General features: G+C 42.9%; 1 protein-coding gene across 1 annotated transcript in view; it reads right to left on the minus strand.

The window, feature by feature from the left end:
• Positions 1 to 16,542, minus strand: part of LOC139394700 (thyrotropin-releasing hormone-degrading ectoenzyme-like) — a gene marked incomplete at both ends in the record, with an annotated part of 150,318 nt that overhangs the window by 61,012 nt on the left and 72,764 nt on the right. Inside the window, one exon of the mRNA XM_071142795.1 lies at positions 1,342 to 1,529. Within this exon, the coding sequence (XP_070998896.1) occupies positions 1,342 to 1,529 (188 nt within the window). The remainder of the gene's footprint in view (positions 1 to 1,341; positions 1,530 to 16,542) is intronic.

Genomic DNA, 16,542 nt, shown 5'->3' on the forward strand with positions numbered 1-16,542 from the left:
TCCACTGTGTGGACAGGAGAAGACTAGTTGTCTGTCTGTTACCTCCACTGTGTGGACAGGAGAAGACTAGTTGTCTGTCTGTTACCTCCACTGTGTGGACAGGAGAAGACTAGTTGTCTGTTACCTCCACTGTGTGGACAGGAGAAGACTAGTTGTCTGTTACCTCCACTGTGTGGACAGGAGAAGACTAGTTGTCTGTCTGTTACCTCCACTGTGTGGACAGGAGAAGACTAGTTGTCTGTTACCTCCACTGTGTGGACAGGAGAAGACTAGTTGTCTGTCTGTTACCTCCACTGTGTGGACAGGAGAAGACTAGTTGTCTGTTACCTCCACTGTGTGGACAGGAGAAGACTAGTTGTCTGTTACCTCCACTGTGTGGACAGGAGAAGACTAGTTGTCTGTTACCTCCACTGTGTGGACAGGAGAAGACTAGTTGTCTGTCTGTTACCTCCACTGTGTGGACAGGAGAAGACTAGTTGTCTGTCTGTTACCTCCACTGTGTGGACAGGAGAAGACGAGTTGTCTGTCTGTTACCTCCACTGTGTGGACAGGAGAAGACGAGTTGTCTGTCTGTTACCTCCACTGTGTGGACAGGAGAAGACGAGTTGTCTGTCTGTTACCTCCACTGTGTGGACAGGAGAAGACTAGTTGTCTGTTACCTCCACTGTGTGGACAGGAGAAGACTAGTTGTCTGTTACCTCCACTGTGTGGACAGGAGAAGACTAGTTGTCTGTTACCTCCACTGTGTGGACAGGAGAAGACTAGTTGTCTGTTACCTCCACTGTGTGGACAGGAGAAGACTAGTTGTCTGTTACCTCCACATTGTGGACAGGATAGGACTAGTTGTCTGTTACCTCCACTGTGTGGACAGGAGAAGACTAGTTGTCTGTTACCTCCACTGTGTGGACAGGAGAAGACTAGTTGTCTGTTACCTCCACTGTGAGGACAGGAGAAGACTAGTTGTCTGTTACCTCCACTGTGTGGACAGGAGAAGACTAGTTGTCTGTTACCTCCACTGTGTGGACAGGAGAAGACTAGTTGTCTGTTACCTCCACTGTGTGGACAGGAGAAGACTAGTTGTCTGTTACCTCCACTGTGTGGACAGGAGAAGACTAGTTGTCTGTTACCTCCACTGTGTGGACAGGAGAAGACTAGTTGTCTATTACCTCCACTGTGTGGACAGGAGAACACCAGTTTCTTCAGACATGGTTTTAGCTTCTCGCTTTGCCCTCTTTGTTGTTGTGGAAGTGAGACCAATAAAAGAAGAAGAACATTAATAATATAAAGAAGCGTTAAAAACCAGAATAAAAATGTCTGCAGTCCTCAGCTGACAGTACCTACCTTCTGTTGAAAAGGTCAGGGTCTCTGAACCTGGCCTCCCTGTCGTAGACAAAGTGTTCCTGTGTGATGGTGACGCTGTGGTCCAGACTGTAGTTCTTACTGATGGTCACAACAGGATAACCCATCTGGAGAGTCCAGCAGTCCATCACCTCCTTAATGTTGATGTCCTTCCCTTCCTTCTGCATGGCCTGGGGGGGGGGGGGGGGGGGGGGATGAGGGGAATCAATTAACCAATTAACCAGTTAATCAGTCAGACATTGGTCTGTCGGTCAAATCATATCAAATGTTATTGGTCACTTTCACATATCTTACAGATATCACAGGTGCAGCGAAATGTTTGTGTTTATAGCTCCAACAGTACAGTACAGTAATACATAATGCTTGTGTTTATAGCTCCAACAGTACAGTAATACATAATGCTTGTGTTTATAGCTCCAACAGTACAGTACAGTAATACATAATGCTTGTGTTTATAGCTCCAACAGTACAGTAATACATAATGCTTGTGTTTATAGCTCCAACAGTACAGTACAGTAATACATAATGCTTGTGTTTATAGCTCCAACAGTACAGTACAGTAATACATAATGCTTGTGTTTATAGCTCCAACAGTACAGTAATACATAATGCTTGTGTTTATAGCTCCAACAGTACAGTAATACATAATGCTTGTGTTTATAGCTCCAACAGTACAGTACAGTAATACATAATGCTTGTGTTTATAGCTCCAACAGTACAGTAATACATAATGTTTGTGTTTATAGCTCCAACAGTACAGTACAGTAATGCATAATGCTTGTGTTTATAGCTCCAACAGTACAGTAATACATAATGCTTGTGTTTATAGCTCCAACAGTACAGTAATACATAATGCTTGTGTTTATAGCTCCAACAGTACAGTACAGTAATACATAATGCTTGTGTTTGTAGCTCCAACAGTACAGTACAGTAATACATAATACAAGTTTTCAACTTGGTTTCATCAGACCAGAGAATCTTGTTTATCATGTTCTGAGAGTCTTTATTTTGTGTTCTATTTAACCTGTATTTAACTAGGCAAGTTGGTTAAGAACAAATTCTTATTTACATTGACGGCCCACACAGTCGCTTTGTCATCATAAGGTATTCAGTGTAGATTGCTGAGGATTTTATATTTGTATCCATTTTAGAATAAGTCTGTAACGTAACAAAATGTGGAAAAAGTCAAGGGGTCTGAGTACTTTCTGAATGCCCTGCATCTGTTGGTCACAGATACCTTAAAAGAAAGGTAGGGCCATGGATTATAAAACCAGCCAGTATCTGGTGTGGCCACCATTTACCACATGCAGAGCGACACATCTTTGAATAGATTTGATCAGGCTGTTGATTGGTGGCCCGTGGAATGTTGTCCCACTCCTCTTCAATGGCTGTGTGAAGTTGCTGGATATTGGCGGGAACTGGAACACGCTGTCATACACATTGATCCAGAGCATCCCAAACATGCTCAATGGGTCACATGTCTGATGAGTATGCAGGCCATGGAAGAACTGGGACATTTTCAGCTTCCAGGAATTGTGTACAGATACTTGCGACATGGAGACGTCCATTATCATACTGAAACATGAGGTGATGGCGGTGAATTAATAGTACGACAATGGGCCTCAAGGTTCTCGTCACGGTATCTCTGCTCATTCAAATTGCCATCGATAAAATACAATTGTGTTCGTTGTCCGTAGCTTATGCCTGCCCATACCATAACACCACCACCACCATGGCGCACCCTATTCACAACGTTGACATCATCAAACCGCTCGCCCACAATACGCCATACACAGTCTGCCATCTTCCTGATACAGTTGAAACCGGGATTCATTTGTGAAGAGTACACTTCTTCAGCGTGCCAGTGGCCATCGAAGGTGAGCATTTGCCCAGTGAATTCAGTTTCGATGCCGAACTGCAATCATGTCAAGACCCTGGTGAGTAAGCACCTAGATGAGCTTCTCTGATAGGGTTCTGACAGTTTGTGCACAAATTCTTTTGGTTGTGCAAACCCTCATCAGCTGTCCGGGTGGATGGTCTCAGATGATCCCGCAGGTGAAGAAGCCAGATGTAAAAGTCGTGGGCTGGCATTGGTTTTACTATCCCCAACACAAGGTGCACCTGTGTAATGATCATGCTGTTTAATCAGCTTCTTGATTTGCCACACCTGTCAGGTGGATGGATTATCTTGCAAAGGAGAAATGCTCACTAACAGGGATGTAAACAAATGTGTGCACAAAATTTTAGAGAAATAAGCTTTTTGTGCATATGGAACGTTTCTGGGATCTTTTATTTCAGCTCATGAAGGCGGCAGGGGGGCCTAGGGTTAAGAGCGTTGGACTAGTAACCGGAAGGTTGCAAGTTCAAATCCCCGACCTGACAAGGTACAAATCTGTCGTTCTGCCCCTGAATAGGCAGTTAACCCACTGTTCCTAGGCCGTCATTGAAAATAAGAATTTGTTCTTAACTGACTTGCCTAGTTAAATAAAGGTAAAACAAACATGGGACCAACACTTTACATGTTGCGTTTATATTTTTGTTCAGTATATACAGGAGATTGGTGGGGAGGACGGGCTCGTGTTAATGGCTGGAGCAGAATGTGTGGAGTGGTATCAAATACATCACACACATGGTTTCCATGGTTTCCATGTGTTTGATGCCGTTCCATCTGCTCCGTTCCAGTCGTTATTATGAGCCGTCCTCCCCTCAGCAGCCTCTACTGATACAGATGTATATAATGGTGTGAAATAGACAGTATGGAGAGTATATATTTTCGTGACCAAGCTACTTTGATGTTTTGTCGAGTGATCGATAAACTTACACAAACGCTTGGATTGCTTTCGCTGTAAAACATATTTTCAAAATCTGACACGACAGGTGGATTAACAAAAGGCTAAACTGTGTTTCGCAATATTGCACTTGTGATTTCACGAATATAAATATTTTTAGTAATATTATTTGAATGTGGTGCTCTGCTATTCAGCGGTTGTTGATAACAATTATGCCGCTAAAGGGATGGGTAGCGTCAAGAAGTTAATAGAAAAGCCTATATAATGTACATATGAAGTTGGTTAGCTTGTCGGGAGGCGAGGATATGAAGGTGTTTAGCTTGTCGGGAGGCGAGGATCTGAAGGTGTTTAGCTTGTCGGGAGGCGAGGATATGAAGGTGTTTAGCTTGTCGGGAGGCGAGGATATGAAGGTGTTTAGCTTGTCGGGAGGCGAGGATATGAAGGTGTTTAGCTTGTCGGGAGGCGAGGATATGAAGGTGTTTAGCTTGTCGGGAGGCGAGGATATGAAGGTGTTTAGCTTGTCGGGAGGCAAGGCGTCGGTGTCTGCGACGTGGCTGGTTTTCCCTTTATAATCCTTGATTGTCTGGAGTCCCTGCCACATACGTCTCGAGTCTGAGTCGTTGAATTGCGACTCCACTTCGTCCATGTACTGTCGTTTTGCCTGTTTGATTGCGTTACAGAGGGCATAGCTGGTCAGTTTGTACACGTCCATGTTCCAGGTCAAATTGACGTGGTGAAATGCGGTGGTTCGTGCTTTCAGATTTGGGCAAATGATGTCATCTATCCATGGTTTATGGTTCGGATAAATTGTAATCATCACAGTGGGAACAACATCCACTATGGACTTCCTGATGAACTCAGTGTATACATTGATATTATTTTCCGAGACAACACAAACATTTCCCAGTCCATGTGATCAAAACAATCTTGAAGGCATAGATTTCGATTGGTCAGACCAACGTTAAACAGTCCTTACAATGGGTCCCTCCCTTCCTGTTTAAATTTCTGACAATAGGAGGAGGGGAGCAAAATGGAGGCGCGTGTCCAATTTTCTTTATTAAAGTCCCCAGCTACAGTCGATGCGGCTTCAGGATATGTGGTTTCCATCTTTCAGTGTAGTTCCATAGCAGTGTTGGTTTGGGGGGGGGGGGACATACACGCCCGTGAAGATGACCGAAGAAAAATGATCTTGGGAGGTAATTGATGGTGATGTATTCCAGATCGGGAGAACCAAAGGACTTCCTGTACATTACCACCATGAGTAGTTTATCATGAAACATACAACTCCATCTTTTCTTTTTCCCGGAGAGTTCTTTCTTCCTGTCCGCGTGATATATGGAGAACCACACAGGCTGACTGTATGGGGACGGTATATCCGGAGAGAGCCATGGTTCCACAAAACAGAGTACGTTACAGTCCCTGATGTTTCTCTGGAAGGAGAAACTTTATTGTATCTGCTTTATTGTACAGGGACGGAAAGTAAGGACAATAATACACCCGGAAGCGATGGATGGTAATGCAGGCCTCCTGAGTCTGACTAAGAGCCCTCTCCTTGTTCTTCTTCTGCAGTGACGGTGTCTTGGAGCAGCCCCCAGGATGAATGGAACTGCCTCAGGGAGTATAAACAAAGGATCCAATACAGGGAAATTGAATCTAAATGCTGGTGAGTGACCGCCAATCTAATATCCAAAAGTTATTCACGGATGTAGGTTAATTATGCAAGAAACGTTTTGAGCAAATAATGTAAGAAATAACAGCGAAAAAAATACAATATACTGCTAAGTTGGTTGGGGGCTAGAAACAGGACGACCATGTCTGTTGCTACAATCTAGTACTATCATTCAGTCTGTCATTACCATCTAGTACTATCATTCAGTCTGTCATTACTATCAGTACTATCATTCAGTCTGTCATTACTATCAGTACTATCATTCAGTCTGTCATTACCATCTAGTACTATCATTCAGTCTGTCATTACCATCTAGTACTATCATTCAGTCTGTCATTACCATCTAGTACTATCATTCAGTCTGTCATTACTATCAGTACTATCATTCAGTCTGTCATTACTATCATTACTATCATTCAGTCTGCCATTATCATCGGTACTATCATTCAGTCTGTCATTACTATCAGTACTATCATTCAGTCTGTCATTACTATTAATACTATCATTCAATCTGCCATTACCATCTAGTACTATCATTCAGTATGTCATTACCATCTAGTACTATCATTCAGTCTGCCATTACCATCTAGTACTATCATTCAGTCTGTCATTACTATCATTACTATCATTCAGTCTGTCATTACTATCAGTACTATCATTCAGTCTGTCATTACCATCAGTACTATCATTCAGTCTGCCATTATCATCAGTACTATCAGTACTATCATTCAGTCTGTCATTACCATCTAGTACTATCATTCAGTCTGTCATTACCATCTAGTACTATCATTCAGTCTGTCATTACCATCAGTACTATCATTCAGTCTGTCATTGCCATCTAGTATTATCATTCAGTCTGCCATTATCATCTAGTACTATCATTCAGTCTGTCATTACTATCAGTACTATCATTCAGTCTGTCATTACTATCATTACTATCATTCAGTCTGGCATTACTATCAGTACTATCATTCAGTCTGCCATTACCATCTAGTACTATCATTCAGTATGTCATTACCATCTAGTACTATCATTCACTCTGCCATTACCATCTAGTACTGCCATTCAGTCTGTCATTACCATCAGTACTATCATTCAGTCTGCCATTACCATCAGTACTATCATTCAGTCTGTCATTACCATCTAGTACTATCATTCAGTCTCTCATTACTATCATTACTATCATTCAGTCTGTCATTACCATCAGTACCATCATTCAGTCTGTCATTACCATCAGTACTATCATTCAGTCTGTCATTACCATCAGTACTATCACTCAGTCTGTCATTACTATCATTGCTATCATTCAGTCTGTCATTACCATCAGTACTATCACTCAATCTGTTATTACTATCATTACTATCCCTCAGTCTGCCATTACCATCTAGTACTATAATTCAGCCTGTCATTATCATCAGTGCTATCATTCAGTCTGTCATTACCACCAGTACTATCATTCAGTCTGTCATTACTATCAGTACTATCATTCAGTCTGCCATTATTATCATTCAGTCAGTCAGCCTTTCAGTCAGCCAGTCAGTCTGTCATTCAGTCATTGTCAGCTTGTCAGTCAGTCAGCCAGCCAGTCAGGCAGTCAGCCAGTCAGGTCCATTTCTAATGTCTGGGAAACCATAAGAGCTCACTGCTAAATGTGTTGAAACAGCATCGCTGGAGTGGACTGATTGGGGAGAGGAGGAGGGAGAGGTATGGGCTAATCAGGAACTTGGGGAACGCAGTCAGAGCAACTCGCTTTGACAGCTCACCACAGCAGCACCTGAAATCAGAGTGGTAAATTTGCAGCCTGCCGCCAATGCAGCACCTTGCCCGAGGAAAGAACCTCAGGCCAGGACCAAACCACAGAACCTCAGCTTGGCTCCCCTGAATCCCAATACATACCCTAGGCTACTGTGTTCTCTCTCTCTCTCTCTCTCTCTCTCTCTCTCTCTCTCTCTCTCTCTCTCTCTCTCTCTCTCTCTCTCTCTCTCTCTCTCTCTCTCTCTCCTCCCTCTCTAATTTAGTGAACAGTTCAATGTTAGCCCAATGTGGATGGCTAAAGTAGTGCTGAAAGGAAGTAGATGGACATCCTATAGGAAGTAGATGGACATCCTTAAGGAAGTAGATGGACATCCTATAGGAAGTAGATGGACATCCTATAGGAAGTAGATGGACATCCTTAAGGAAGTAGATGGACATCCTATAGGAAGTAGATGGACATTCTTAAGGAAGTAGATGGACATCCTATAGGAAGTAGATGGACATCCTTAAGGAAGTAGATGGACATCCTTAAGGAAGTAGATGGACATCCTATAGGAAGTAGATGGACATCCTTAAGGAAGTAGATGGACATCCAATAGGAAGTAGATGGACATCCTATAGGAAGTAGATGGACATCCTTAAGGAAGTAGATGGACATCCTATAGGAAGTAGATGGACATCCTTAAGGAAGTAGATGGACATCCTATAGGAAGTAGATGGACATCCTTAAGGAAGTAGATGGACATCCTATAGGAAGTCGATGGACATCCTATAGGAAGTAGATGGACATCCTTAAGGAAGTAGATGGACATCCTATAGGAAGTAGATGGACATCCTATAGGAAGTAGATGGACATCCTCGGTATAAAGTGCAGGGGGAATTCTAAACGTAACAAGAAAGCGAGGACAAGAGAAACGTAAGACCTTAATTAAAAACGTGCGATTCAGAATCAGTTAGTTGGGTTATAAAACTCCTCTGATGTTTTAAAAAGGAGAATTTATACATCAAAGACTGGACAGTTTGTAAAATGTTTTCCAGGTGGGTGGTGTAGTATAATATTGGCGAAGACTCTGCAGAGGTGCCACCCTGAATAGTAAACTCAGCTTCTATATCTTCTCCTGTGCTGGTCAGACTATAATAATAATACTAGAGTTTGTTCAGTGCAGCGTAATCTCTAATCCCTGATCTGTAATTCAGGGCCACCAAGGACCACGCGTTAAATACAAGGTAAGGGATTATTAGTATTATTATTGACGCTGTCAATTCAGTCTGCTTTCCAAATAGGACATTTTGTTCATGCTTCACCTGCTTTAGGATGACTAGATTAGCAGAATAAATCTTTTTTTGGGGTGGGGGGTGGGGGGTTGACAATAATGATAGATAATTTCTTCACAGCGCTTGCCAGGGCAATAATTGGCGTGACCAGACAGAAGATCTTTTAGATTCGTCATCATCCGTCTGTGGTGAATAATGTTGTCTAAACCTGTCGTAGTTTGACAACTTCTCTATTCAGATGAAGCCCCGTTAATTATCTGGAAATCAGCCATCCTTCCTCTCGGTGTCTAAAACAACACGTGATATTTCGGCTCCCGTTTTTAAATGACGTTCAGCTTTATAAAGCCTTCATAATGCCTTCATGAGCGCTACATAAATGTGTTTGTTACAGAGCATCTATAACCGTATGTCATGCTTTATAAAAAGGGTTCACAAATGTGGCGCAACTTTGTGACATAATCACCAATGTCAAATGTGACATAATCACCAATGTCAAATGTGACATAATCACCAATGTCAAATGTGACATAATCACCAATGTCAAATGTGACATAATCACCAATGTCAAATGTGACATAATCACCAATGTCAAATGTGACATAATCACCAATGTCAAATGTGACATAACCACCAATGTCAAATGTGACATAATCACCAATGTCAAATGTGACATAACCACCAATGTCAAATGTGACATAATCACCAATGTCAAATGTGACATAATCACCCATGTCAAATGTGACATAATCACCAATGTCAAATGTGACATAATCACCAATGTCAAATGTGACATAATCACCAATGTCAAATGTGACATAATCACCAATGTCAAATGTGACATAATCACCCATGTCAAATGTGACATAATCACCAATGTCAAATGTGACATAATCACCAATGTCAAATGTGACCTAATCACCAATGTCAAATGTGACATAATCACCAATGTCAAATGTGACATAATCACCCATGTCAAATGTGACATAACCACCAATGTCAAATGTGACATAATCACCCATGTCAAATGTGACATAATCACCAATGTCAAATGTGACCTAATCACCAATGTCAAATGTGACCTAATCACCAATGTCAAATGTGACATAATCACCAATGTCAAATGTGACATAACCCACTATGGCAAATATGACATAAACATGTGCTTTATAAAGGGAGACGTATTGTGCTGCAGGATTCCAACACTCTCTAAAGTGAAGTCACGTTAGTCACATTTACACCGAATCTCACTCCCCGGACACTTCCTGGCCACATGTGCCGAAGGTCGACAACTACTGTGATTATTATTATTTGATCCTGCTGGTCATTTATGAACGTTTGAACATCTTGGCCATGTTCTGTTATAATCTCCACCCGGCACAGCCAGAAGAGGACTGGCCACACCTCATAGCCTGGTTCCTCTCCACCCGGCACAGCCAGAAGAGGACTGGCCACACCTCATAGCCTGGTTCCTCTCCACCCGGCACAGCCAGAAGAGGACTGGCCACACCTCATAGCCTGGTTCCTCTCCACCCGGCACAGCCAGAAGAGAACTGGCCACACCTCATAGCCTGGTTCCTCTCCACCCGGCACAGCCAGAAGAGAACTGGCCACCCCTCATAGCCTGGTTCCTCTCTAGGTTTCTTCCTAGGTTCTGGCCTTTCTAGGGAGTTTTTCCTAGCCACCGTGCTTCTACACCTGCATTGCTTGCTGTTTGGTTTTTTTTGCTGGGTTTCTGTACAGCACTTTGAGATATCAGCTGATGAACGAAGGGCTATATAAATACATTTGTTCCCAGAGGGAACGTAACTTTGTGGCTGTGTTAAATAGTGACAACCAGAGGGAACGTTTTTGCTCGCTAAGGATGACACATACTTTACTCAGTGAGGCCACTCCCATGTAATTCTACGGTCCCTCCCACTCAGGCGAACTCTGAATGGTTGCTATGCCAGGTTTCTATGTGCTGTGCGTCCAATAGCCTTGAGACGACGACGCACAAAGATACACTGACCTTGATGAAAGCCACCAACATAAGGACATTGAAAGTGGCTTTTCTTCCAGAGGCAAGTCACATGTTCCTCCGTACACATACACAACAATACAACGAGTCACACCGCGTGGTGCTGGGCCCGGTCGGGTCTTTGACACACCCCCCCTCACTGAAAGATTAGCCATTAAAATGTGGGCACCATTGTAACAGGTTGTAATCAAACCCTGGTCTCCATGGGAACAGAGGAGGAATACCTGGTGAGGTAGTCTCAGGTTGGACTAGTCCAAATCATCTTAGTTCTGACACACACACACACACACACACATGCACACACACACACACACACACGAACACACACACACACACACACGCTTCGCATGTCCATCAACCGATTTAAATACCTCTCACACTCTACAGTAACCTGTGGGATCATGAGAGAACCTTCATAGATCAGCAGAACATAAATAACCTATTTATTGACACTTTATGTAGTCTCCTGTAATACTTTATTTGAAGTGAGACACCCTCGGTCATGTATAACACATCTATAAAGACTCTATATCGCATGTCGCAGAAAACAATATCAAAACATTACGTTTCAAAAAAAGTCCAGCAACGCAATTGCATCGAACAGTACGCGGGGCTCTGAACAACGTAGCTTTTCCCTGAGCTGGCGGAGGAATGGTCCGTGCCTCTCTGCCTGCTGGAGGTACTGAAGGGTGGGTTCCAACTTTAAAAGTAACAACAAAGAAAGTTAGCAGGTCTGTGAGGAAAGGCCTTTGTCACTCAAATCTGGAAAAAAAAAATGTGTGTTTCGTTATTTTATTTATTGAATCTTTATTTAACTGGGAAAGTTAGTTAAGAACAAATTGTTATTTACAATTAATTTTATTGATTTATTTTACCTTTATTTAACTAGGCAAGTCAGTTAAGAACAAATTCTTATTTTCAATGACGGCCTAGGAACAGTGGGTTAACAGATTTGTACCTTGGCAGCTCGGGGGTTTGAACTGGCAACCTTCCGGTTACTAGTCCAACACTCTTACCACTAGGTTACCCTAATCATTGTTTATTTACAAAACTCATGATGTGACTATGAGACATGGCTGTATCTATTATTTGAAATAACGATTGCGATAGCTACAGTATGTAATCTAACTCAACACGTAACTACTACAAATTAATTTAGATGACAATAAAATAAAGCTGTGGCACCACAAATGAGTATTTGATTTGCCAACTTACAGCGCTACAGAAACACCGCTAACCAAACAACACAGTTCAGGGCGGACTGAATTAAAGGGCAACGACACTCAAAAATCTAAGTTTCTTAGAGAACTCAAAACTCATTCCCCGTTGTGGTTCAAGCATTGTTGTAAACACAGAAAATCAAATTTGGTTGTTTTTCTATTAAAGTAAAGTGTGGGGGAAAATGGGGGAAATCTGAAACCTGGAAAAACAAATACAGAGAAAACAGAATTTGGAGAATAAATATTGAGTTAGGCAAAAAAAATATAACCGATTTTAAAAGGGACTATCGAACATTTTTGTTGCTGTGTATGACTGCACTTTAGAGTGCGTCATCCTGCAGCACAGCATTGTGGGGGAAGTTGAGGTCAGGTCCAATATTGGCTCTGCACCCAGGGAGGGAAAGAGGTTGGGTCATCCTAGAAATGTTTTACAGTAATATAATATCATTTACGCAATTTACCAAACGCTTTTATCCAAAAGCGACTTTCAGTCATGAGCGCGTACATAGTTTTTTTTAACGTGTGGGTAGTCATGACAACCGAACCCACTGTCCCGGTGCTGCGATGCTCTACCGAGATGCATGGCGAGGTTATAATGCTGCGTGAAGCCTTCATATGATGTATACGAACCTTTACGAAGCAGTGCTCCTGCCACCCACTATAAAGCACAGCTTCATTTTTGACATAGTGACATTATGTCGCATTTGACATTGCTGGTTATGTCACACAGTTACGCCACACTTATGAAGCCTATTATAGAGCATGACATACGGTTATAGATCATTTGTGACACGTTTATGATGTGTTTATGAAGGCTTTATGAAGCCTGTTATAGAGCATGACATAAGGTTATAGATCATTTGTGACACGTTTATGTTGTGTTTATGAAGGCTTTATGAAGCCTATTATAGAGCATGACATACAGTTATAGATCATTTGTGACATGTTTATGTTGTGTTTATAAAGGCTTTATGAAGCCTATTATAAGCTGTACGTCATTTAAAACGGGGATCGTTGATCATGGCTTTGAACACACAAACACACACACACACGCACACACACACACACACACCTTCTGTATCCTCTGAGACATACTGACAGGGGGAGTAAAGCCAGGATAGACCAGCCGTGCTGCCAGTGATCCTGGGCTTCCCTTCACAAAAGGCTTTGTGCCCGCTTCACGTGGCAGATTACTGATGCAAATTGGTTTCTCATGAATAGCCCGATGGAAAGCTGTGAATATCAGCATTCATTGAATTAATTGGCCGTCACAGACGATTGATGAGGCGTTAGATGTGTCAATGGGACAAACAGACTTAGTGAGAAGTGAAATCCTCTTCATCAGTCAAAGGTGTGCCTATCGCATGTCTTTAGTGCTTATAGTACTTCCAGTACTTACCCCTATAGGGGCAGACAGACCTATTCATAGGGATACAATGGGTGATTGAAGTGGTGACAACAACAGTGAAATACCCGGGCTGCGTGTTGCAGAGGATCTCGGGCAGAGAGTATCGTTTCAAATTGCCAAGTATTGCACATCGTTGTAGTTCTAAATTATGTATTATTACCATTGAGTTCAGCTCCTAGGGCTTTGTCTAGAGATATCATTACAGTAGTGGAGATGTGAGGAGAGAACTGAGGATGCTGGGTCCTTCATGGAGACTGAAAGTCTGAGGAGAGAACTGAGGATGCTTGGTCCTTCATGGAGACTGGAGGTGTGAGGAGAGAACTGAGGATGCTGGGTCCTTCATGGACAGTGGAGGTGTGAGGAGAGAACTGAGGATGCTTGGTCCTTCATGGAGAGTGGAAGTGTGAGGAGAGAACTGAGAGTGGAAGTGTGAGGAGAGAACTGAGGATGCTTGGTCCTTCATGGAGAGTGGAGGTGTGAGGAGAGAACTGAGGATGCTGGGTCCTTCATAGAGAGTGGAGGTGTGAGGAGAGAACTGAGGATGCTGGGTCCTTCATGGAGAGTGGAGGTGTGAGGAGAGAACTGAGGATGCTGGGTCCTTCATGGACAGTGGAGGTGTGAGGAGAGAACTGAGGATGCTGGGTCCTTCATGGACAGTGGAGGTGTGAGGAGAGAACTGAGGATGCTGGGTCCTTCATAGAGAGTGGAGGTGTGAGGAGAGAACTGAGGATGCTGGGTCCTTCATGGAGAGTGGAGGTGTGAGGAGAGAACTGAGGATGCTGGGTCCTTCATGGACAGTGGAGGTGTGAGGAGAGAACTGAGGATGCTTGGTCCTTCATGGAGAGTGGAGGTGTGAGGAGAGAACTGAGGATGCTGGGTCCTTCATAGAGAGTGGAGGTGTGAGGAGAGAACTGAGGATGCTGGGTCCTTCATGGAGAGTGGAGGTGTGAGGAGAGAACTGAGGATGCTGGGTCCTTCATGGACAGTGGAGGTGTGAGGAGAGAACTGAGGATGCTGGGTCCTTCATGGACAGTGGAGGTGTGAGGAGAGAACTGAGGATGCTTGGTCCTTCATGGAGAGTGGATGTGTGAGGAGAGAACAGAGGATGCTGGGTCCTTCATGGACGGTGGAGATGTGAGGAGAAAAATAAGACTGATTGATGCTTCATGGTCTGTTATTTACCAATCAGAACCCAGGTCCTGACTCTCTGATATTTACCAGGCAGAACCCAGGTCCTGACTCTCTGTTATTTACCAGGCAGAACCCAGATCCGGATCTTTGTTTGGTCAGGCACAGAGGTAATGCATCAAAAATAAAACACACCTGTTTAGCAATGCGGGAATGGAACGATATACAGTGCCTTGCGAAAGTATTCGGCCCCCTTGAACTTTGCGACCTTTTGCCACATTTCAGGCTTTAAACATAAAGATATAAAACTGTATTTTTTTGTGAAGAATCAACAACAAGTGGGACACAATCATGAAGTGGAATGACATTTAGTGGATATTTCAAACTTTTTTAACAAATCAAAAACTGAAAAATTGGGCGTGCAAAATTATTCAGCCCCTTTACTTTCAGTGCAGCAAACTCTCTCCAGAAGTTCAGTGAGGATCTCTGAATGATCCAATGTTGACCTAAATGACTAATGATGATAAATACAATCCACCTGTGTGTAATCAAGTCTCCGTATAAATGCACCTGCACTGTGATAGTCTCAGAGGTCCGTTAAAAGCGCAGAGAGCATCATGAAGAACAAGGAACACACCAGGCAGGTCCGAGATACTGTTGTGAAGAAGTTTAAAGCCGGATTTGGATACACAAAGATTCCCCAAGCTTTAAACATCCCAAGGAGCACTGTGCAAGCGATAATATTGAAATGGAAGGAGTATCAGACCACTGCAAATCTAACAAGACCTGGCCGTCCCTCTAAACTTTCAGCTCATACAAGGAGAAGACTGATCAGAGATGCAGCCAAGAGGCCCATGATCACTCTGGATGAAATGCAGAGATCTACAGCTGAGGTGGGAGACTCTGTCCATAGGACAACAATCAGTCGTATATTGCACAAATCTGGCCTTTATGGAAGAGTGGCAAGAAGAAAGCCATTTCTTAAAGATATCCATAAAAAGTGTTGTTTAAAGTTTGCCACAAGCCACCTGGGAGACACACCAAACATGTGGAAGAAGGTGCTCTGGTCAGATGAAACCAAAATTGAACTTTTTGGCAACAATGCAAAACGTTATGTTTGGCGTAAAAGCAACACAGCTCATCACCCTGAACACACCATCCCCACTGTCAAACATGGTGGTGGCAGCATCATGGTTTGGGCCTGCTTTTCTTCAGCAGGGACAGGGAAGATGGTTAGAATTGATGGGAAGATGGATGGAGCCAAATACAGGACCATTCTGGAAGAAAACCTGATGGAGTCTGCAAAAGACCTGAGACTGGGACGGAGATTTGTCTTCCAACAAGACAATGATCCAAAACATAAAGCAAAATCTACAATGGAATGGTTCAAAAATAAACATATCCAGGTGTTAGAATGGCCAAGTCAAAGTCCAGACCTGAATCCAATCGAGAATCTGTGGAAAGAACTGAAAACTGTAATTCACAAATGCTCTCCATCCAACCTCACTGAACTCGAGCTGTTTTGCAAGGAGGAATGGGAAAAAATGTCAGTCTCTCGATGTGCAAAACTGATAGAGACATACCCCAAGCGACTTACAGCTGTAATCGCAGCAAAAGGTGGCGCTACAAAGTATTAACTTAAGGGGGCTGAATAATTTTGCACGCCCAATTTTTCAGTTTTTGATTTGTTAAAAAAGTTTGAAATATCCAATAAATGTCGTTCCACTTCATGATTGTGTCCCACTTGTTGTTGATTCTTCACAAAAAAAATACAGTTTTATATCTTTATGTTTGAAGCCTGAAATGTGGCAAAAGGACGCAAAGTTCAAGGGGGCCGAATACTTTCGCAAGGCACTGTATATACACACACCCACAGACTACCGGTCAAAAGTTTTAGAACACCTACTCATTCAAGGGTTTTT

The sequence above is a fragment of the Oncorhynchus clarkii genome, unplaced genomic scaffold (genome assembly GCF_045791955.1).
Source record: "Oncorhynchus clarkii lewisi isolate Uvic-CL-2024 unplaced genomic scaffold, UVic_Ocla_1.0 unplaced_contig_9092_pilon_pilon, whole genome shotgun sequence".
NCBI classification, from domain to species: Eukaryota; Metazoa; Chordata; class Actinopteri; order Salmoniformes; family Salmonidae; genus Oncorhynchus; species Oncorhynchus clarkii.